Consider the following 20,914-nt stretch of genomic DNA (forward strand, 5'->3'; position numbering starts at 1 on the left):
TATATAACGCCAGCAAAACTGGCCAAAATGTATAAAACATGTAATAAGTGTTGGAAATGTAAAGAAAAAGAAGGAACATTCTATCATATGTGGTGGGAGTGTAAAAGGGTGAAAGGCTTCTGGGAAATGATATATAATGAACTGAAAAAGATGTTGAAATATACGTTTGTTAAGAAACTGGAAGCCTTCTTACTAGGATTGGTAGGTAATGAAATAAATAAGAAAGATTGTAAACTTTTCCAATACGCAGTAACAGCAGCGAGAATACTTCTGGCTCAAAGATGGAAACAAGAAGAAATTCCAACGGTGGAAGAATGGAGAACGAAATTGACTGAATACGCAGAATTGGACAAACTAACAGGGAAGATTTGATACCAGAGATACCAAAAGTTCATCGAGGACTGGGGGAGATTTACAGATTATCTGAAAAGCATATGTGATGAACAGATAACGCTTGTTGGTTTTCAAGAGACTCTGTGAAAAATTAAGAAATATTGTAAAAAAGAGAGTAAGAAGGGAGAGGTGATATTTAAAGGCAATATTAAGTTTAGAAATGCGTTAACAATATAAATTTAAACGAAAGATTGGCAGAGAAACTGAGGGAAGTCAAAAATAGACGAATGTGTGACAAAATGTGGATTGATTGTATAAAATTGTTTTGAAAATGAATAAAAATATTATTTTAAAAAAGAAATTAAAAAAAGAAATCAATGTCCTAAGTTAATCATGCCCGTTAACTTCAGTGGGTCTACTCTTAAGTAGGACTAGGATTGACTAAACCTGATTCTAGACCTTAGCAGGTTGCAAAAAATGAAACCCATTGACCCATTATAGTAGACTTTTGCAAAGAAGTGCCCCAAAATGACTACCTCTCAAATAAATCACTAACCTGTTCACCAACATAAACATCACACACAGTTGCATGTATACAACCTGCTGCTCTCTGCACCAGGATTTGTGGAACTGGGGCATAAACCCAACAGTAGCATTGCAAAAGACTCTTTAACAAGGTATCTCAAGGCTACTGTTTAAAATCAGCTTAAGAAGCAAAACTCAGGAGGTGCACATTTGCTGTGAGCTCCCAAATTCACCTTCTGCAGCTTGCACCATTTGCAAGGTGGTTTGGGTCACGGCTGTGATGAGGTCTCTGCTGCAAGATCTCACTCTCAGACTTTTGCTTCCTCCCCTTTGAAACCGCCTTGCGCAAAAGCAGCTCTTAGGTGGCCAGCTGTCTACTTTGCATGTGCATGTGCCATCACACTGGTGATCTTTCCCTTCTGTGGAGTTCAGGGGGAGCTGTATATAGCTGTAGACTTAACTGCTTGTGACCCCCTGCTCTATCAGTGCTGGAGCTTGTCCTTCTTCAAAGATGCACTGGCCTTCATCCATGCCCACAGCTTTTGTTGGTTGGTGCCTGTGCTAGGATTCCGCTGTTGTTAAGTTGGTGTGCTTGGGACAGTCAGAAGTTTCTTAATGTTGAGAACAGATGGCCGCACCGTGACCACAGGCTGGTTCAACTCTGTTTCTCTGGGATTTGGGACCTTAAATCTGGAGAGGTTTCCCAATAGGTGTTTTACTTTCAGGGGACTTGGGATGGCATGGGAGAGACACCAGCAGCATAAACAGCCCTTTCTGCAGGGTGGGCATCCATTGGAGTGCCCCCATAGAAGGGGTGGGGGAGAGGTAATTAGCACAAGGCTTCCCTCCTTCTCTACAGAAGTTGTTCCACAAGCAGAATGTCACCTTGCTGCTCTTTGTCATACTGGATGTGCCGCATTTTCTGCTTGTTGTCACCCAAATAAAATGGTCCCCGCATACCCCTAAATAGGATAGCAGAAGGCCATAACTGGCATTTACCTACATCAGGAGTGGCAGGCTCCCAATGTCAATTGACCTTTCTGGCTGAGGCTGGTGGAAGCCCAACTACAGCAGGGTTGGCTGCCCAGATGCTGTTGAATTCTGGGTGTGGGGCCCATCCCCAAGCAGTGCCAAGTGCTTTTCTTTTCTTTTTACAGGGGTGATAATGGTTGTGGCTTCCAAAGACTATTTAAGGCAGGAATAGCCAACGTTGTGCTCTCCTGATGTTGCAGGACCACAACTTTCATCATCCTTGACCTGTTGGTCAGGCTGGCTTAGGCCGATGGGTGTTGCACCCCAACAACATCAGGAGGGAAGCACACAAGCTACTTCTGGTTTAAGCAAGGTAACAGTGGCAGGGAGATGGCGGTATTTCTGTGCAAAATGGCAACTACGCATAACATAGGCTAGCACATCAGTTGTCAGCTTGTGGTTTGGTACCCAAAACTGGGTCATGGGCAAATGAAGGGGACACAGTCTTCATTTTATTTTAAACCTCTTTTTAAGAGCAAAGAGACAAGCAAAAAGGCAGAACATAGAGAGAGAAAGGGGAGAAAAGACAGGCATATATCTAGCTAATAAAAAAGAAGTTTCATCCAGCAATTGGAGGTTAAAGGGAGGCCCCAGAACTAATGTTGGGGGACACAGTGAAGGAAAAAAGACAACTTGTGTCTCTAATGAAAGCAGCCATGGTATTTTAGAAAGGTGATGAGTAATATTAAAATAATACAGGAAAGTCTGGCTCAACCAGCCTCCTGTTTCCAACAGTCAGTCTTGGGTGACCTTGAGCCAGCCACTAGCAGCCTAACCTACCTCAAAGGGTGGTTGTGAGGATAAAACCAGCCGGGATCATGTAAGCTCCTAGGAGGTAGAATAAAAATGTGATAAAAGGGGGAGGGGAGCAGAACGAAATAGTGGCCAAGCAGATGTCTCAGGAATACTCAAAACAATTTATAATGAATGGCGAGTTTTCCTGTGTTTACCCATGTGGGAATCTCAAGGTTTTGCTCCCGTCATAGTTAAACCACTATCATTCCTGGTATGGGGCATTTTCGGGCAGTTAATTTTGTGCCTGCTTTGCAGATTGGGCTAGTCTGAACCATTAGTAGGTATGGAAGGATGGTTGCTGTGATAAAGATTATTTTACCTTCATTTTTCACATTTTGTACATTTTTAGAGGCCAAATCAATGGAGTTGTGTTTTCATTGTTTCACGGTTTTGTTTTTAAAACTGTCTTAATAAAAATGCTAAAACTTCGAAAGAAAAAAGCACGGCTGTATCACTTCTTTGGTCCTCAGATTAGGACTAAATGGGGCATCCGAGGCATTGCTGAATGTGAAACACTAACTTCTCATTATCCCTTACCTTGTGCACTCTGTAAAGTAGAAGTACTTGCAGTCTGTCTTTCATGTTACTCCTGAATGACTGCAAGGTGCTATAAACTCGGAAGCTATCAAACTGGAGCTCACAGAAAATATTTACTTCATTTTAGGCTTTCCCTTCAGATAGTTAAGACTGTAGTGTATGGCAGAGATTGGATTTGGCAAAGGAGAGATTAACTATAAGGTTACAATTCTGCACACTTACACCAGAACACTGCAGGACTTAAGTCTGAGCAGACATGCATCAGAAGAGTGCACTAAATGAGACTTTATAGCTTGCTCCTAACCTGTTTACTAACGTCTGTTTTTCACATTGTGCTCAACATGTTTTGCATTTACCAAGCTTAAACGGAACCCTATGTGTAATCTCTGGAAGAACAGTTGTGTTTCCTTATATAAAAGAAAAACTAAATTCATCATCCACACATTTCATTACTAAGACTCTTTTTGACCCACAAGCAATCACAGAAATTAGACACTCTCATCACTAGCACCCACAGATCTTAACACTGGGGTGCAAGCTTGCAGCTAAAGCTGGTCATACTCAGAGTAGACCCACTGAAATGGCAAACAGTTTCATGAACTTCAATGGGTCTACTCTGAGAAAAAAATTGGTTTGATACAAACCATGGTTCTAAGAGAAGTGCTACTGCTTTGACTTATTGCACAGTACAACTGCACTGTGGTATAAAAAGTGTGACAAAAAGGTTTAGGTATGTAGCACAGTCCTAGAATGAAAGCAAGAATTTTTACTTCTGCAAGTATCAAGCTAATGTCTATGATAAAGGCACAGTATTTCAGCATGTTTTCCTGATGTATGAAGCATCTACAATATGGCAACTTAGATTGCAGTGAGTGGTGAAACTTACAGATGTACATCCTTAAACATTCATAATTTTAAGGACCATTTCTGTCATTTGCACTTCAGGACTTTCCTACAACACAGACAAGATGCACACAGAGCAAACATCAACTACTGCCTCAAGTCTAGAGCTATGGTATTTGGCCTCACAGAGGGGAAGTGGGAAAAGGGAATAGGAAATTCAGGCAAGTTCTGTATTTGGGGGCTGCTCCTTGTGGTATTTATCTTCCAACACAGGAACATGCTGGGGGAAAAGATGTGCATCTTTTGCAAGTTGACAATTGCTGGATGAATTGCTGATTTCTGTCACAGTGCACAGAATGACAGAAGTCAGGTATCTGGCTAAGCAGTAAGCTATAATCACTTGTGGACATTCTCTAATTACACGAGAAAAGCATATTCACTGCTTTTTTCCAACCTTGCTTGGGTTCCTATATTGGAACACAATAAAGTGTCCTTAGGCCCTCAGACTTCCAAGGTTCTCCTTACAGAGGCCAATAAATGCACCAAAGTCAGATATTTACTGGAAAAAGAATTAAATAACTTTTTAAATAGACATATTTTACAAAGTGCATAAACTTCAACAGCTGTTTGGGAATTGATTGACCGAGGCTGGACTCTTCCTATAACTGCTGCTAGAGATTCTAATCCAGAACTTGGTTGTGTCAAATAGCATCACTCAGGGTCACCCAGACTTCCTTTTGTGTTGTGCTTCCTAGGCAGAGGTCCATGCTTTAAAGCTCCAAAGTGTGCTCTTTTTTTTGGCCCCAGCACTTTCCCTATGAAAACCTGCTCTTTACCCCTGAAAACAATTCCGCAGAAAACCTGAACGGCTGTTTGTGGGTTTTCCTGGGGAAAGCAGTGGTGGGGGTGGGCTTGGGAGCTGGGACCTGTACCTAGGAAGCACAGGGCAAAAGGTGAAGAGTGGATGAGCCCTCAGCTGCAGCACAAGTGGGTGAGATGATGAACAATGCAGAAACAAATAGTGCAAATACATAGGATGAATAACCAAACTGAATACTGACAAAGAGTTTTGATACACAATACAGAGAGAATAATAGCACGACACATTGTTTGCTGTTGCCTTTGTAGAAGGGGCTTTCTGAAAAGATGAGCAAATCCTCTGAGGCCATGCTGAGACACAGGTGAAGTGAGCCCCTGCTGCATCTGGACTCACCTGACGGTTACCTGTTTCAGGTTACAGTTCCACATTTTTTTCCAGCAGCAAGTAAGTTCCCCTTGCCCTCTAGTGTGGGCCACCCACCCCCAGCAGCGCATTCAGCTTAGAGAAACAGCACTGTTTCTTTCCTTACTCAACCTTCAAGGGCATGTGAAGCAGAATTCGCCTTTCTCCTTGCTTACTACAGGACTTGAAGAACTGGTAGCAAGGAGAAAATGGAGGTGAGTAAATATATTAGCGGCCTCCTGTATTCAATATACAGCTCAGCATATCAACTTGGTGAGCAGTTGGCCAACCACCTTCCTATGTTTTGTCAGGGGGAAAAATATGATCTCCTGTGTGAAAAGTGCAGGTGCAGAGCTACTGCTACTCTGTTTTAAAACACAACCTACTAAATGGGCACAGGCATAGTTTTAATTCACCACCAGGATCTCTTGGTAAGTAGGTATAGGATTAAAGGGTTGGGAAACATGATTCCCCTTGACCCAGACTTATCCCACTCACCCGCTGACAAATGAGATCAGAATTAGCTGTAAAGTGAGTGGATGTTCAGTCACAGGCACCATCTTTGCGATGCATAATCCTTTCCAAACACTTGTAGGGCATCCTATTCTTATTGAACCTAGCTCAGGGGAAGAGCCTGCCAGCAGCTCAGGCTCTCTTCCTTATTGCATAGCTGCTGGATCATTGCAGCTCTTAACACAGCATGGACAGCAAAGATACAAATGAAATGGAGCTTCTCCAGTATGCTAAAGCTGTTTGGATAAGAACTACACTAAGCAGACAACAGAGACAGTTTCAGAATCTGAGGAGTCACCTGAGCCAGATACAGATTTACAGGGTTTTTCCAAGCACCTGTCTAGTTTATTCCTAAGTGAGTGCCTATGTGCTTTTCCTGTTGTAGCAAGGTTGGTACAGGACGATACATGGGAATTACCAGCACAATAGCGCTTGCTATGGTAGGGACAGGAACTGGCCTTTTTGCTTTGGTCTGTAGCTCCACCTGTTGGGCAAAGCAGCAGCAATAAGGTTTGAAGGAACAAAAATCTACTCAAAAACGTCTGGTGCTGGGTGTCCAGTGCAGCCACAAAACAAGCATTTCCATATGCCCACATTCCTCACAGCTTTACTCAGCAAAGTGTGGTATCTCCCCAGTTTGGTATCAACGTCCTGTATCATGGCTTTCCAACTCAAGAGGAGGTGTGAAGTTTTAGCACCGATTCCTGGCCCCGCCTAGTGCACCACTAGACCTGATGCGGGTGGTATTGCAACTTGACACACGCTAGCCTCTAGCCAGAGGACACAGCCCAGAGAGTCAAAGTGCTTGCTGCACTTCCCATGGAATAAGACTTGGGTGGTGAGTCCTCCAGAGCTCCAGCCAGTGGGGGTGAAGCATGCTGGGCACAGCAGCAACAGAGGAGACAAGAGGAAGGTGGACAGGAGCCTTGATGAGTTTTCAACATGGAGCAAATCTAAGGAAGCAACAGGTAAAGATTAGCTAGGCCAGTGATGGATGGATGGATGGATGGATGGATGGATGGATGGAGAAATCAAAGCGGGATGGGAACTACGTTATGGCTATTTCAAAACTGCAAACACTGGGTAAAAAAACATTTAAGTGTCAACATAAGTGACAATTAGGAAAAGGATAGTACTGAATGCATCGTGTAGCTCTATGAGAAATCTCTAAAAAATACAGTAGCATTCAACAGTGCAACTTAGACTGCAAAAAAATTGAAAAACAAAAGATAATGAATTGTTTTAGTGACTTTTGGCTAAAATATTAAATTTGCATTGTTTAAACAAAGTATATTCATTTGGGAGGAGGTTATCTGGCAGTTGTCTACGCTTCTTTCACAAACAGTAAGCAATCAGAAAAGCAGGAAATAGGTCTGGAGAAAGGAGAGTGCCTCTTTCTGCCCTGTACTATCAATGGAAAAAGAGATTTCACTCAATCATGTTATATTCTGAGGACAACTCAAGACAGCCACTGCTATTCCTACCATGTTTCTTGGATGATAATGGGTGCACCCCGCTAAAACAAAAAACTACAAGTACATAGACATGCCCCTACACCAGCTAAACATCAGTACAGTGTGATGAAAATAAAGTTTGCTGCAATCAAAAATATTTTGATTCACTGTAATGAATTAACCATTACTTCACTGTATTGTTTAGGATTGTGGAATTAAGGCTGTTACTGTTCCTTCACGGCCATTTGACTCTGAGCCACTTTAGCTGTGGACAAACAAGAACGCTGACGGTGGTATGAGAAACACATATTAATTTGTGGCTTACACATTCATTTATTGAGTCCTAGGGTCATGCTTGGCCAAACCGGCTTGGTAGGTTTTTGAAGCACTACCAACAACCCACAAAATCTGCAAACAGCATTCATTGTGAGTTGAGTGCACACACCACAGCCAAAATAGTTCTTTGCACTTTTCCCAACCGGGTGATGAGTAGAAAGACAGGGCAACTTACATTTGGTGCGGCTGGTTAATCTGGCTTTATGGAAGGGGCTGGTCCATGCCGATGCCCATTGTTTGGTAAATCTCTTTCAGCAGCAACAGCACTGTGTCCTCTGACTCCCTGGAAGTTAAATATTTATACAATGAATTACTTCTTAGAACTACATATAGAGCAAGTGTGCCCAAGTGGCAGATTTACTTAGGCACCAGGAAAAAGGACAATCCTAACACTTAACACACACACAATCATCTCATCCCACAGCTATAGTTATGATTGTTGAAGACACAACTTTGAATGAAGTGTTCAGGACAATAATAAGGATGTTTGCATTACTCTTGTCAGTTTCCTATGTCCTCCCAGAAGTTATTACTCCTGAAAGTGGCTGGAAAGTTATGAGACTGTCCCACCCCACCTCCTTGGCTGAAAGTGGTGGAAACCCCTTGTTTGGCTCCTATTGGAAAGTCTTCAGAGAACCTTGTTCTGCCTATTGATAGATCTTGCCCCCAGTAAGGGAGAACATATATATCGCTCTGAGCTTCTTGGAAGATGAGGGAAATTGCTAATTAATTTAAAGACACATTTTTTAAAAACTTGTTTACCAGTAGCAGAGATGGCCTTGCAGTGCAAACAGGTACTCATTAAAGCTTTCGATGGGCTTCTCTTGAAGCACGTAGTCAATGCGGTGGCCGCCATTGAGCATACCCACGTTAACTGGGGCAGGCTCTTCTTTCACTGGTGTGGTTGGTTCCTCAGGTTTCCTATCTGAATTGTTTAAGAAAGAAAGACAGCATTAATATACACAGCTAAAATTGGTTACCAGGCTGGGTTGGTGAAGGCATGGCTGTCCAATGCTAACAGGTATTGCAAGTCATGTTTCCTGACTAAGGAGGAGTAAGATGCCCTGTCACACACTAGATGCAGACATCTTTGCAAGCATCTCCATAGGCAACTGAAAACAAGAGGTGACTGCTGCCAAAACAAAACTAATTTGACATTTTGGCAAGAGTTATACCAGTCAATATGCAGGCCCAAATATTACAGAGCACAAATTCAAAGGGAGCAAAAGTCGTCAGTATCTGGCCAAAGGATACCTAAATGAATTGACAAAATTATTCAAAACTCTAACATGGTTGAGAGTCTAAGGAGTAAGAGACCACCATCTTGCAGAGAGCTGAGCAAGTTCGGGTCAGTGCTTGAATGGATGAAACCCAGGAACCTCATTTATGTTGCCTTTAATGTGATGTGCATAGGGCTGTCCTTAAAAACAGTTGAGAAGCTGCAGCTGGTACACAAGGCTGCTGCCAGTTTGGACTGACTCAGCCAGCTAGAAGCATATAACATGGGTTGTGAAGGGTCTGCGCTGACTGCCTATATGCTACCAAGCCAAATACAAGGTTTTAGTGCTGATGTATGTAACCCTGAACGATGCTGAACCCAGTTAACTTAAGGAGCATCTCTCCCTGCCCTGCCAAGGAATTAAAATCTGTTGGGGATGTACTGGTCATGTCATCTCTGTGTGAAGCCTGTAGTCTGTAGCTCTTTGGCTCAAGACAAGGCCTTCTCAAAGGTGGAACCCCAGCTGTGGAACATCCTTCCCCTTAATATACAACTGGTGGTGACACTGCTTAACTTCCAGTGCCAATTAAAGACTCACCACTAGTCACCTGGCTGGGGCAGAGTCGGACATGATTGCGGTTACTTATTTTAACACTGAATAGGAGCAGGTTAAGTGAGCCGCTTTTCATTCTGTTTTATGTTGTTCACTTTTATGTAACATACTTATCTTGAATGCTGATGTATACATTTGTTTTTACTGTATATCTGGGCAGGGCAGTACAGATATTTGTTTTAGCCAGCTTAAGATCACTTGACAATGAAGGGCAGAACAGAACTTGTATAAATGCATCAATGGAAGCATCTTGCAAGGACTTGTGCAGAGCAACAGGCAAAATTTTCCCTTGGTTGCAACAGGAAGAATGGGCGGGTTCTGCTGGATTCTGCACCCTGTTCTTCCGTTTGCAAACTACAATTAAGCCCCTGCTCACCAGTCTGTTTCTCTGAACTGGCTTCAGCTTCCAATACTTGTTCCGTATCTCCAGTGGCTCCTGCCTCCACAGCTGGAAGTGAAGTCCTGGTGAATGACTGCCAAGCTGTTCTCAAGGAGCCCAGTAAATTGTTTTTGAGGTCCATGCTCATTCGCGTGAGGCCTTCCTTCAGTTCTGAAAAGGAGAAGGTAAAAACAGCCTTACAATTAAAAAACCAGCCTGTTCTGAAAGCCTGCAATTAAAAATATGTCATCAACAGGTCAGAATACATCTCTCTTACCCATGGACCCCTTGTGGCTTATCCTCATAGCTTCAGCACCACTCAGTTCCTAACACCCTCTTCTTTTTCTTCCCCCATGTCTTCAATCCTATCCTTGATTCTCACAATTCCACCATCTCTCTCTCTCGCCCCTTCCTCCCTGCCCCACTGGAACTTTCCTCAACTTTTCTCCAATTCTCTTGTTTCCCTGGATTATTTCTCACATATTGTTTTATTTCCAGAAGATGGATGGCTGGAATTATTCATCTTCGTACACAAGTGAAAACATTATTTCAAGAATCATTTGTATCACTTGTTGAGGTTGCCAGAGGATTGTGGCTAACATTCTGAGAAAGTAGAAATATCTGAAGAGCAACTTTGGGAGGCAAAATGTGATATGGGAACTTGGCACCTAACTCTTGTTTTGTCCCTGGTAGCATGTAATGAGCCATAATTATTAGTCTGAATTGTAGCATGTGAACTGTAGCATATGTAGATAAATTGCAGAAAGAGCATCTTCAGTTTTGGTACCTAATTGCATAAGCTCAGTTACAAAATTCTCTTCTAAGTTATCAAAAGCTTTGAATGTTTTAAGCGTCAAAATGGTAATTGGTGTTTCGTTTTGTTCAATTTCCTATAGGAAAGAACATTCAAAACATTTCTAATTAGGTCTAAAATTTATTATTTTGTTACAAATCCCACTTGATCTGAGTTAGTATAATTATAAATAATTTATCAAGTCTGCTAGACAATAAAATATTTTTAGACCCAACTCTTGAATGTCTCCAGTTATATAATATTTGATCAATTTCCACATTCCACAAAATAACCTTCAATAATTCCTGAAAATTATTTCTTTAACTGAGCTATTTAGATATTGTTATGTTTTTAAATAAAACATTTCCCTGTATGGACTAGGGATTTGTTATTTAATCAGGTTGATAGTTGCTTTTTAATCAGGAAGGGCTAGCACACAACTTTCTAAATGAAACCTGGGTCTCAGGATAGGTGTTATGATTGCCCCAAGGGGAGCAGAAGACAATCTGTATGGCTTGTGTTCAATCACTAGCCAGAAATATAAGGAGGGTTTTTTGGAGCGTACAGTGGTGCCCCACAAGACGAATGCCTCGCAAGACGAAAAACTCACTAGACGAAAGGGTTTTGCGGTTTTTGAGCTGCTTCGCAAGACGAATTTCCCTATGGGCTTGCTTCGCAAGACGAAAATGTCTTGCGTTTTTTGCAGGTTTGTTTCCTTTTTCTTAACACCGTTAATACAGTTGCGACTTGACTTCGAGGAGCAACTCATAGAAGTGTGGTAGCCTTTTTTGAGGTTTTGGCGATTTTTGAAGCTTTTCCAAAACTTCTGACACAGTGCTTCGCAAGACGAAAAATTCGCTAGACGAAAAAACTCGCGGAACGAATTAATTTCGTCTTGCGAGGCACCACTGTACTTAGATTCAAAGGGCGATGCAAGCAGAAGGAAGACTCTCTCTTTTACCTAAGTGCATTCTCTTCCTCCCCTTGTGGTGCGGGAGCAGCATTGGATCAAACTCCACATCAGGGACAATCATGGGCTCAATTCTGTATGCTACTGGATCAAACTGCAGAAGAAAGCAAGCAGAGACACTTCATTCTAATTTATATATAACATCTCCTATCCAACCTTTTGGTTCCAAATGACCACTAAGGTGGCTTATAAACAATTCTAAAAACAATATAATGATTAAATTCAAAATCATTCTTAAAATATACTAGTAAAACCAGTGGCAATATATAAAATATATAAATCACATTGCATTAAAAATTAATATCTAGCAGCAGCATATTAACCCTAAAAGGTTCAGGACTAGGATTTCTGAAGGACCCCATTCTTGGCTTGAACCTGCCTGCCAAGACCTTCTTCCAAGTTCAGTTCAGTTCAGGTTTGGTTAGGACAGTGATGGCCAAACTTGGCCTGCCAGCTGTTTTAGGACTACAATTCCCATCATCCCTGACCACTGGTCCTGTTAGCTAGGGATGATGGGAGTTGTAGTCCAAAAACAGAGATGGGACATGACAAATGGGTTATTTATTTATTTTTCTCTCATTTACACCCCACCTTTCTTTCGTCATAGCACCTGAAAGCTTATAGAAAGCCCCTCCACTCCTAGACTGCTCCTAGGCCAACAACGTACTGGAAAAACTGCAGAGCTGCCCTCGCATCCATGAAATCCTGAATTGCTGCTGACAAGGCAGCTTCAGCATGTCCCCCACACAACAGACTGTTGGATAGCACAATAAGTACACCAAGAGAATCCCAGTTCTGTCCCTCTGGTGCAGCATCAGTATCTGGTCTGCAAGAGGACTGTTCTCCTAGCAAAGAAGATGGGATTTCTAGTGATGCCACCCTGCCCAACCTTTGCTGGTGCTACACTGAGTACCTAGAAGAATGAAGGATTCCTAAATTCACTTATCATTATTAAGATAATGAAATAAAAATGAATTTCAGGCAAAATTGTCCAAAATGGTCACATTTTATGTTATTTTCAATGAATTGAATACTTGGTATTTAACTGGGCACAGTAGGGACGCAGGTGGCACTGTGGTCTAAACCACTGAGCCTTGGGCTTGCCAATCAAATGGTCAGAGGTTCGAACCCCCGCGATGGTTGCTTGGTCCCAGCTCCTGCCAACCTAGCAGTTCAAAAGCGCCCCAAAAAGTGCAAGTAGATTAATAGGTACCGCTCCGACGGGAAGGTAAATGGCATTTCCGTGCGCTGCTCTGGTGTTGGTGTTCCGTTGCACCAGAAGCAGCTAAGTCATGCTGGCCACATGACCCGGAAAAACTGCGGAGCGAACAAACACCAGCTCCCTCGGCCTGTAAAGCAAGATGAGCGCGGCAACCCTGGAGTCGTTTGCGACTAGACTTAACTGTCAGGGGTCCCTTTACCTTATCTTTAACTGGGCACAGAACTGGTATGTATCTGTTAGTGGTTTTGTTTTCTTCTGTTTTCATTTAATAATTTATATACTACACTTAATGCCAAGTACCAGTATATTTTCCAATTACAATCCACTTAAATTGGGTGGAAACATGTGGCCTTCCAGATGTTGTTAGACTCCAAACTGCATCAGCCCCAGTTGCATGGCCAATGATCAGGGATGATGAAAGGAGCAACCAGTTCCAGATTCCTGCCTTTAATGCAAGCTTTGTGGATCCCATGACAGCAGTGCATTCCACATTTAAGTTCACATTCCACATTATGCAGTAAAACCACTGCAGGGTATCTAAATATCTTGAGTTGGAATCAGACCAAGTTAATTGCACTTAAGCCCCATTGGAATTAATGAGACCTAATTTAGTCATTATGAATTTTATAGAGATTGCACAAAAATAGATGTGTGAATAACTTGGGACGGCACCCAATAATTTGACCCTCCGGAGGGGGTGGGAGAACAAGACATTGCTGCTCATACATACAGGATGGAATACATTGAAGAAGCCTTTGCAGGTAGGCAGGCTGTAGTTCGGATCAATCCTTTTCACCCCTCGCACAGTGAGAAACATCCCAATAGGGGAGCCAAAGGCAAAGAAGATCTCTGGTTTGTAGATTAGCTGAGGATAGTTTGCAGAGACCTAATGGAGTTTAAATACAACATACTGTTTTTGTGGGAAATAAACTTCATGCGGCAAATTTATGAGAATGTATTACTTGAAATTAAGCACAAAGCAATTATGAAACAAGCGATCCTTCCCTGCACATGACACAGCTGACCTGTGGAACTCACTGCTGCAGGACATTATGGTTTTTATTTTACTCTCTTTCTAATGACCTTTGAGTGGCTTCTCAGGCAATCTCTTCTCCAAGCTTAAACAATTTAAGCTTCAGATATTAACTAGCTCGGGAAGCTTCAGATGGCTATCTAGGTTACATATTATCTGGGATAGACAAATATTTGTTAGACTAAACACATGAGTTATCCTTTGGGATGTTTAAAGACTCAGAAGCATAAAACTTATTAAATCACCAGTACTGAAAACCTCAAACCAAGATACTGAAGGAGAATCTAAGAAGACTTCTACTGCAAAAGGCCCAGCGAGTCCAGCATCCTGTTCTCACAGTAGCAAACCAGATGCCTATGGGAAGCTTGCAAGCAGGACCTGAGAGCCACAGTGCCCTCCCCACGATTCTCAGCACATGCCATCCAGAGGCACACAGCCTCCAACAAGGGAGGTGGAATAGAGCCATCCATGAATGGGTCTAATTCTCTTTCAAAACCAACCAAATGGGTGGTCCTCACTACCTCTTGTGGGAGCAAATTCCATAGTTTATCTATGTGAAGAAGTACCATATTTTTCTGTGTATAAGACTATATTTTTTTCTTTAGAAATAACTGTGGGAAATTGTGGGTCATCATATACACGGATAGCAGACAGGCGACTGGTGGCAGCAGCCAACAGGAGATTTGCAGTGGCGATTGGGGGTGTGTTTGGTTGCTGCGGCAAGGCCTGCTGACGATTGTTGCAGTCCCAAAAATAGGGGTTGTCTTATACATGGGGGTGTGTTATACACAGAAAAATACGGTACTTTCGTCTATCTGTTCTGAATCTTTCAACATTCAGTGTCATCGGATGTCTCCGATGAGACAATATGCTGTATATATTGAGGGAGACAAACTCATCCTAACTCCTTTTTGTTTTAAACACCCTGAACCATTTGGTATCACCAGCAAACCAGGCTCCCTCATGGCTCTGCCCTAACTCTAAATCACTTATGAGCAAGGTAACAACCACAGTGCCTAATACTAATCCTTGGAAGATTCCACTTTCTACAGAACCCACCATATACCTGTGACAGTGATTTAACAGCTTTTATTTCTAAATTTTAAACTGTGCTAATCCACCTAGGAACCAGCTAGTGAAGGGTTTAATTATCACCAACCCTCCGTTGGGAGAATTATCCATTTATTTCTACCCTTTGCCTGCTTCTGAAGCAGTTTCCTAATCCATAAGAGGATCTCTCCTTTTATTCCATGACTGCTAAGCTTACTCAGGCTTCTTTCACAAGGTACTTTGAAATAAGCTTTTTTGAAAGACTAAGCACACAGTGTCAACTGGGTATGCTTGTTGACATAATATAGGAGAATAATAGAAGTTTTCCCAACCTAGCTGTGAGACTGGGCCAGGTAAATCCAAAACAAATTTGGCCTGGACTTGGGGAACTTAAGTAATACTTTCTTAAAACAGTTCAAGAGTCACTCAAAGCCCAACAGGTCATCTGTTGATTTATTATGCTCTTAAATCGAGGCTGGCACAGAGTTGTGTGGGAGGTGGGGGTTACCTGCCCTGTCACAACATCCAGACGCCGGCAACTTGTCTCTGCATTTGTAGGCTTTACAGGTACCTCCTGCTTGACATTGCCACCTTCCCCAGCAGCTGCAGGTGTCTGCCCTTTAGAATTCTGCAAGAAAAATCAGACAGCCATCTCCTGTAGCATTCCTTTCAAGCACACTGCTGGCACAACTGCCCAACCCACTAGGCTACTGCAAGAGCAGAAGCTCACTTTGCAAAAAGGTTTCAGTGTTGCACAATAATTACCATTTAGCATTTCTACAGTATAAACAATATGCATTTGCCAATGTCACTGGTTGCTCAAGTTATTGTATTATTTACTTTTTGCCCAGGACATTCAAAGGCTTGGGTCAGTTTCCACACAAACATGCGCTTAAGATCAATCTCTAATTTAAAAATACAATAGTAACAAATGCAAATGCCTCTACCTTAGTTCTACCAATTTTTATGCTATTTCCCAATATGAACATCTCATCTGGAAAAGCTACTGGAGGCAGAGACAATTTTTAAAGGAAAACAAAGCAGACAGGGAAATATTAAGCACATCCATCTTACCAATCACTCCAAAGTTTGGCCTCCTAACAGCTTTTCATTTGAGAAATCAAAAGGGGGAGGAGACACTGGGACTTTCTTGCATGCTTGTTTGTATAACATGTAGTCTGTCCCAAGGTACATCAGTAGTAGCACACACATGAAGAAAAACTGTCTCCCTTCCAAAGTGGTAGTCCAAAACAGAAATAAAACCAGCAAAACTTAGTCCCCTCCACATCCTAAAGTATGTATGCATAAGGTGTCAGAAATTTCTCAATTTCCACTTCCTCTCCAATAAAGAAATAATGAAAAAAACACACATAGCGATAGATTCAGGTAGGTGGGGTAGAAAAACCCCACCCCACCCTCCCACTATATATAAGGGTTTGGTGACTTAAATAAGGCTTCACTGTTTCAGTGTATATGAAGAAGTGTGCATGCACACGAAAGCTTATACCAAGAACAAACTTAGTTGGTCTCTAAGGTGCTACTGGACAATTTTTTGGACATAAAGATGTATTGCCCAACTTACGTATGTATACAAACCCATGCCCCCTTCGCCCCCGCCACCCCCGCCCTTAGAACAATGGCAAGTCAATGCAGAGCCATCTGCAGCTTTTTTCAACCAGTTGTGCTTCCTGACCATTCCAAGATTTTAAATTTAAAGCAGGAAATATATGTAAAAGGCAGCCTGCTCAGATCACCTTGCAGAAATGAAAGTAAAAGAAAAAAATGTGTGTGTGTGTGTGTGTGCAGAATTAAACACACACATATTTATGAAGAAAGAGGACCGAATGGCAGCGTGGAGGAAACCAAGCGAAAGAGGAATAGAACTGGATAGGGCTGGTCTGCCCAATCCTACCCCAGAGATTATGAAATGTCCTTGCACTGGAGCTGCCTGCCTGCTAACGAACTAGAATAGAATAGACAGACAGAAGGGGGAGAGAGAAGATACAATTGCCAAAAGTGGTGGTGGGGAGAGAGCAAAGGGCTGGACGTTCCATTTGGTTCAAGTCAATAAATATTACCAATATCCACAAAATTATAGTACAAGGAGATTCAACGAATTCTGCATTTTTCCAATCCCTAACACCGAAGGTATGGATTTAAATCACTTGAACAATTACCCCAAACATACCTGGTTGTTGCTTTTGTTCCTTAAATAATGCAGAATTTTCATTCTGGGTCCCAGGGGAATTCCCATGTCTTTAAGTTCCTTTTCTGTGCACAAGGCCTGTTACAGTGAGAATCACACACACATATATGAGCTGTGGTTCTACAATAGATAGTGACTTAAATGAAAAGAGCCCTTGGACTTTAGTAACTTGTGTTTCAGTGCTATCCTTTGAGAAACACAGAGGGTTGAATATGGTCACGTCACCCTTATAAAAAATACAGCAATACTGGTAAATGTAGCTTCAGAAACTCTTCATGCAAATATTCTTCCACCACTAACCATCTATAAGACTTGTGCAGCAACTTAGCTCTGTCTTGTAACACTGTTGTCAAGTAGTTGCTTCCTTCGCAGATTGAGCAAGTTCTAGTTGCTCATCTCACTCCGTAGCTTCAGAGGACTTCAGTGGGACCTGCTGTCTAGTTGTCAAAAGGCAACACCAGAGAAGATCAAGAATGAGGGCAGGAAATGCTTCCTGAATAATCCTGGCACCATCTGGACACAGGGTTAGTTTTGCTGCTGATACCACACTTGAATGCAGTTGTCCTGTGACCACTCCTTGCAAGCCGCTTTCACAAGCGATCCGAACAAAGACCTGAATGGATTTGTTCCCTCCCCATTTCCCCACAAAATACCATTATTGATCTTCATGCAGGAGCCTAGAAGCTGAAGAAATAGACATACAGGAGCCAAGCGAGTAATGCAAAAGTTCTATATTTACCAGTGCTTGCCTGTCCACATTTTCCTTCTCGAATACAGAGCAATATTCAGAAAGCTCAAGCTCCGTCAAAATGTCTGTAACAGATCCAATACCTTCTTGGCCAGTTGCTGATATTTGTGACTCCTGTTAAAATAGATACCACTTCTGTACAGCTTTTCATTTGCATTGATAAAACACTTAAGACAGGATAGTTACCAATATATAGCTACTGGACTATATTGCTAGAGTACTGATTGTATCACAGTGTGTACATTTCTTTTATTACTGTTATAAATGTTATATTTTATTATTTGTTTATTTATTTCTTAGATTTATATACTCCCTTCATTGTAAGATATAGTATTATCAAAGGGTGATTTTAGGCATTTGCTTAACTTACCTGCTGTAAAAGAGCAAACACATACGTGATCCTTCTTTATTAAAATCAACATCTTAAAAGTCCTTAGCTTTGGCTATACCAAGGATTTGGAACCTGTGACCCTCCAGATGTTGTTGGACTCCAACTCATTACCCCATTCAATGTTGATGAGAGTTCTAGTTCAAAACATCTGGAGGCCCCAGGCTTGCCATCTCAGGCTAGACTGTGCAGACATTTCCCCCTATTTTCTGAGAAACATGCAAAATAGGAAAACAGCCAGCCCTGACACAGGAGCTTAGGGGCACTTTTTGTGGAGTCACCTAGCCTTTGAATAAGTACAGAGTGATGAGCTTTGAAGAATAGCAGGCTAATCTGCACAAAAGCAACAAAGATTCCCCAAAACACAGGGAACTTACAAGGCCAGCTTTAGACTCAGGAAGTTGTTGAATCATGTTAACGCATACCTCATTTTTATCTTCTTCTCCATCAGATGTACATTTTTGATTCGTGAGAAGATCAAACAATATAAGTGATCCTAAGAAAAGAATACAGTCAGTGACTTGGCGGAAAGGTCATGAATATAACATTTAGGGCACCGCAAATGTCTCGTCTTCCCTTTCTAGGATGGAGCTAGTTATTGTCTGTAAGCTTGTGATTTAACTCCCCGCCCACCTTTTTTTAAATAAAATGCAATTATTGAGGCTGAGATTAGGAAGAGGGAGACTGACAGGGAAAACTGCCTTTGTATACCTTTCACCACCGGAAATCCTACCCCCAAGCTGCTTTTTCTCCCCCAGAGGAAAATATGTGGCAGTGTTCTTTCTCTTTTTCTCTTTCCCCTTTGAATTGCAACCTCAGCAGTGTAGTTTGTTTCATTAAATCATTATATTTGCACCTTGAGTACAAAAAGAAGAATAAAAGGGGAGCTACACTTATTAAAAATTGAGAGAGGTACAAGGCTTCAAAAAAAGGAGAACAAATTAAGCTTATTGCAGCTTCATTCAGTGTTCCTATTAGCCTCTAAATTCCTTGAGGCAAGATGTTGGTCAGATGTTATCAAGTAGGAGGAGCCCCTGCCCTCTTTGGGCACTAACATCTTGTGTTTGTTGGGACTGATGTACTGATGTAAGTAACACAGGGCAGGTGGGCTACTCCTCTGTAGCCCCTGAGGATCTGCCAAGCAAAAAAACAGCAAAAGAGGGCTGAGAAGAGAACATTTCTAGAGCATTGTACTCCCAGCACCTCCAACAGTCTCCTCCACTGAGACTTCTGAAAGCTAGGAGCTTCTGGTACTGTTTCTCCCATCGTGCTCCAAATGAAAATTGTCTTACACTATGCATGGTAGCCATTACTTAAAAACAGCAACAACACTATGGCATGGCATGTTTGGCCTTCAGCGGATGCATTTTATATTTAAAAAGAAGTTTGTTAAAATAATCATGGAACTAAACATCACATGCAGCTCTGCTCTTAATCAGATTTTTTTTAAAAGTTTAAACTTTAGACTGTAAAATGATAAAGGTTTTGAAACATTTGAAATAAAAGCCAGAGGAAGCTGCTCTGGAAGTCTGATTTCTGCACTAACAAACCCCCTCAATCCCATGACCTCATGGGGGGAAATGCATTTAAAAATTGTTGTTGTTGGAAAGTGGAAGAGCGAAGAAGTTGGATATTGCAATGAAAGATACTAAACAGAAATATATTCACATTTTATTTATTTCCATGTATAGAATGTTGTAGTTCTGGTTGCAGATTTTTGTGACAGATTTTGAATGTAATTCAGCCTTCCCAAACCTGTATGCAGCCAGCAGCTGATATATCTGACACTTAGTCACAATAGCCACAAAATGAGTTATTTGCTTGTGAATGGCTGCTTTGATTGGCAACCTATCTTTAAATGGGAGTGAAACCTTACACTTTGAAACTATAGGACTGGGGGGAAATAGAGTAACAGGTTGCAAGGATACAAAACATGTTGTATTCCAAGACACAAATGTCTCCATTCAATTAAGATGCTAGAAAAGGAAATGGGAAAAGGGAATTCTGACCATATCCCTTTATGTTGTTCAGGGATAGGTGACCTGGTCAGGTCCCACAGAAAGAACACCTCTGTGAGGAAGGATGCGATGATAATAATATAATAAATAAATAAACATGTCTGCATGCATCAAAATAAGAGAAAGGTATATATACCTAAGCTGTGACCTGCTATTGAGACTCCCCCTTTAAAATCAGGGTTCCTCTCCAAGAAGAGCAGGTAGATACGGTTCATTTCTGAAGCAACTGTGTCCACAATGGTCTGGCAGTAGGTGGAGCTATTATAGAAGAAAACATCTAGGATGGTGTCATTGATGAAATGACGCAGGCGATTGATGCTTGGCAAGGTGATTCTCTCCAAGTCTCTGTAAACAAAACAGAGAAGGGCATGTAGCCTTCCAGATGTTCTTGGCCTCCACTGAAGCTTTGTTATCCTACACAGATACCTGATCTTAGAAACCAGATAAAAATAAAGTTTGCCTGTGAACAGTACAAATCCAAGTGCTGCACTCTGTACTCCAGTGACTACACTTGTTCACTCAGAAGCAAGCCCCGTTGAATTCAGTGGATTGCCAGGACACAAGATCGGGCTACAACTAACCTGATGTTAAAATCCTCAGCAAACACAATGTCAATGAAAGTAAGATGGAAAGGATCTTTGAAAGACCTTCCTTTGCATCACTGTATTCTAAAGCAGCGTAGGGA

General features: G+C 41.8%; 2 protein-coding genes across 4 annotated transcripts in view; one reads left to right on the forward strand and one right to left on the reverse strand.

The window, feature by feature from the left end:
- Window positions 1–5,598, forward strand: part of PLPP5 (phospholipid phosphatase 5) — a 23,902-nt gene extending 18,304 nt beyond the window's left edge. For both annotated transcript variants that reach the window (XM_083480732.1, XM_083480730.1), the window contains exon 9: window positions 251–5,598. The gene's annotated coding sequence lies outside the window, so the exon portion shown is untranslated. The remainder of the gene's footprint in view (window positions 1–250) is intronic.
- The window catches only part of DDHD2 (DDHD domain containing 2), a 27,562-nt gene continuing 11,268 nt past the window's right edge, over window positions 4,621–20,914 (reverse strand). For both annotated transcript variants that reach the window (XM_083480510.1, XM_083480509.1), the window contains exons 8-18: window positions 20,366–20,574; window positions 18,637–18,707; window positions 17,815–17,937; window positions 17,058–17,153; window positions 15,378–15,497; window positions 13,517–13,672; window positions 11,556–11,658; window positions 9,799–9,972; window positions 8,353–8,515; window positions 7,766–7,873; window positions 4,621–6,753 (exon numbers count right to left, since the gene is read on the reverse strand). In XM_083480510.1, coding sequence (XP_083336636.1) covers window positions 7,792–7,873; window positions 8,353–8,515; window positions 9,799–9,972; window positions 11,556–11,658; window positions 13,517–13,672; window positions 15,378–15,497; window positions 17,058–17,153; window positions 17,815–17,937; window positions 18,637–18,707; window positions 20,366–20,574 — 1,297 coding nt within the window. In that variant the 3' untranslated portion in view covers window positions 4,621–6,753; window positions 7,766–7,791. The remainder of the gene's footprint in view (window positions 6,754–7,765; window positions 7,874–8,352; window positions 8,516–9,798; window positions 9,973–11,555; window positions 11,659–13,516; window positions 13,673–15,377; window positions 15,498–17,057; window positions 17,154–17,814; window positions 17,938–18,636; window positions 18,708–20,365; window positions 20,575–20,914) is intronic.

The sequence above is a fragment of the Podarcis liolepis genome (genome assembly GCF_965112155.1).
Source record: "Podarcis liolepis genome assembly, chromosome: 16".
Lineage (NCBI taxonomy): Eukaryota > Metazoa > Chordata > Lepidosauria > Squamata > Lacertidae > Podarcis > Podarcis liolepis.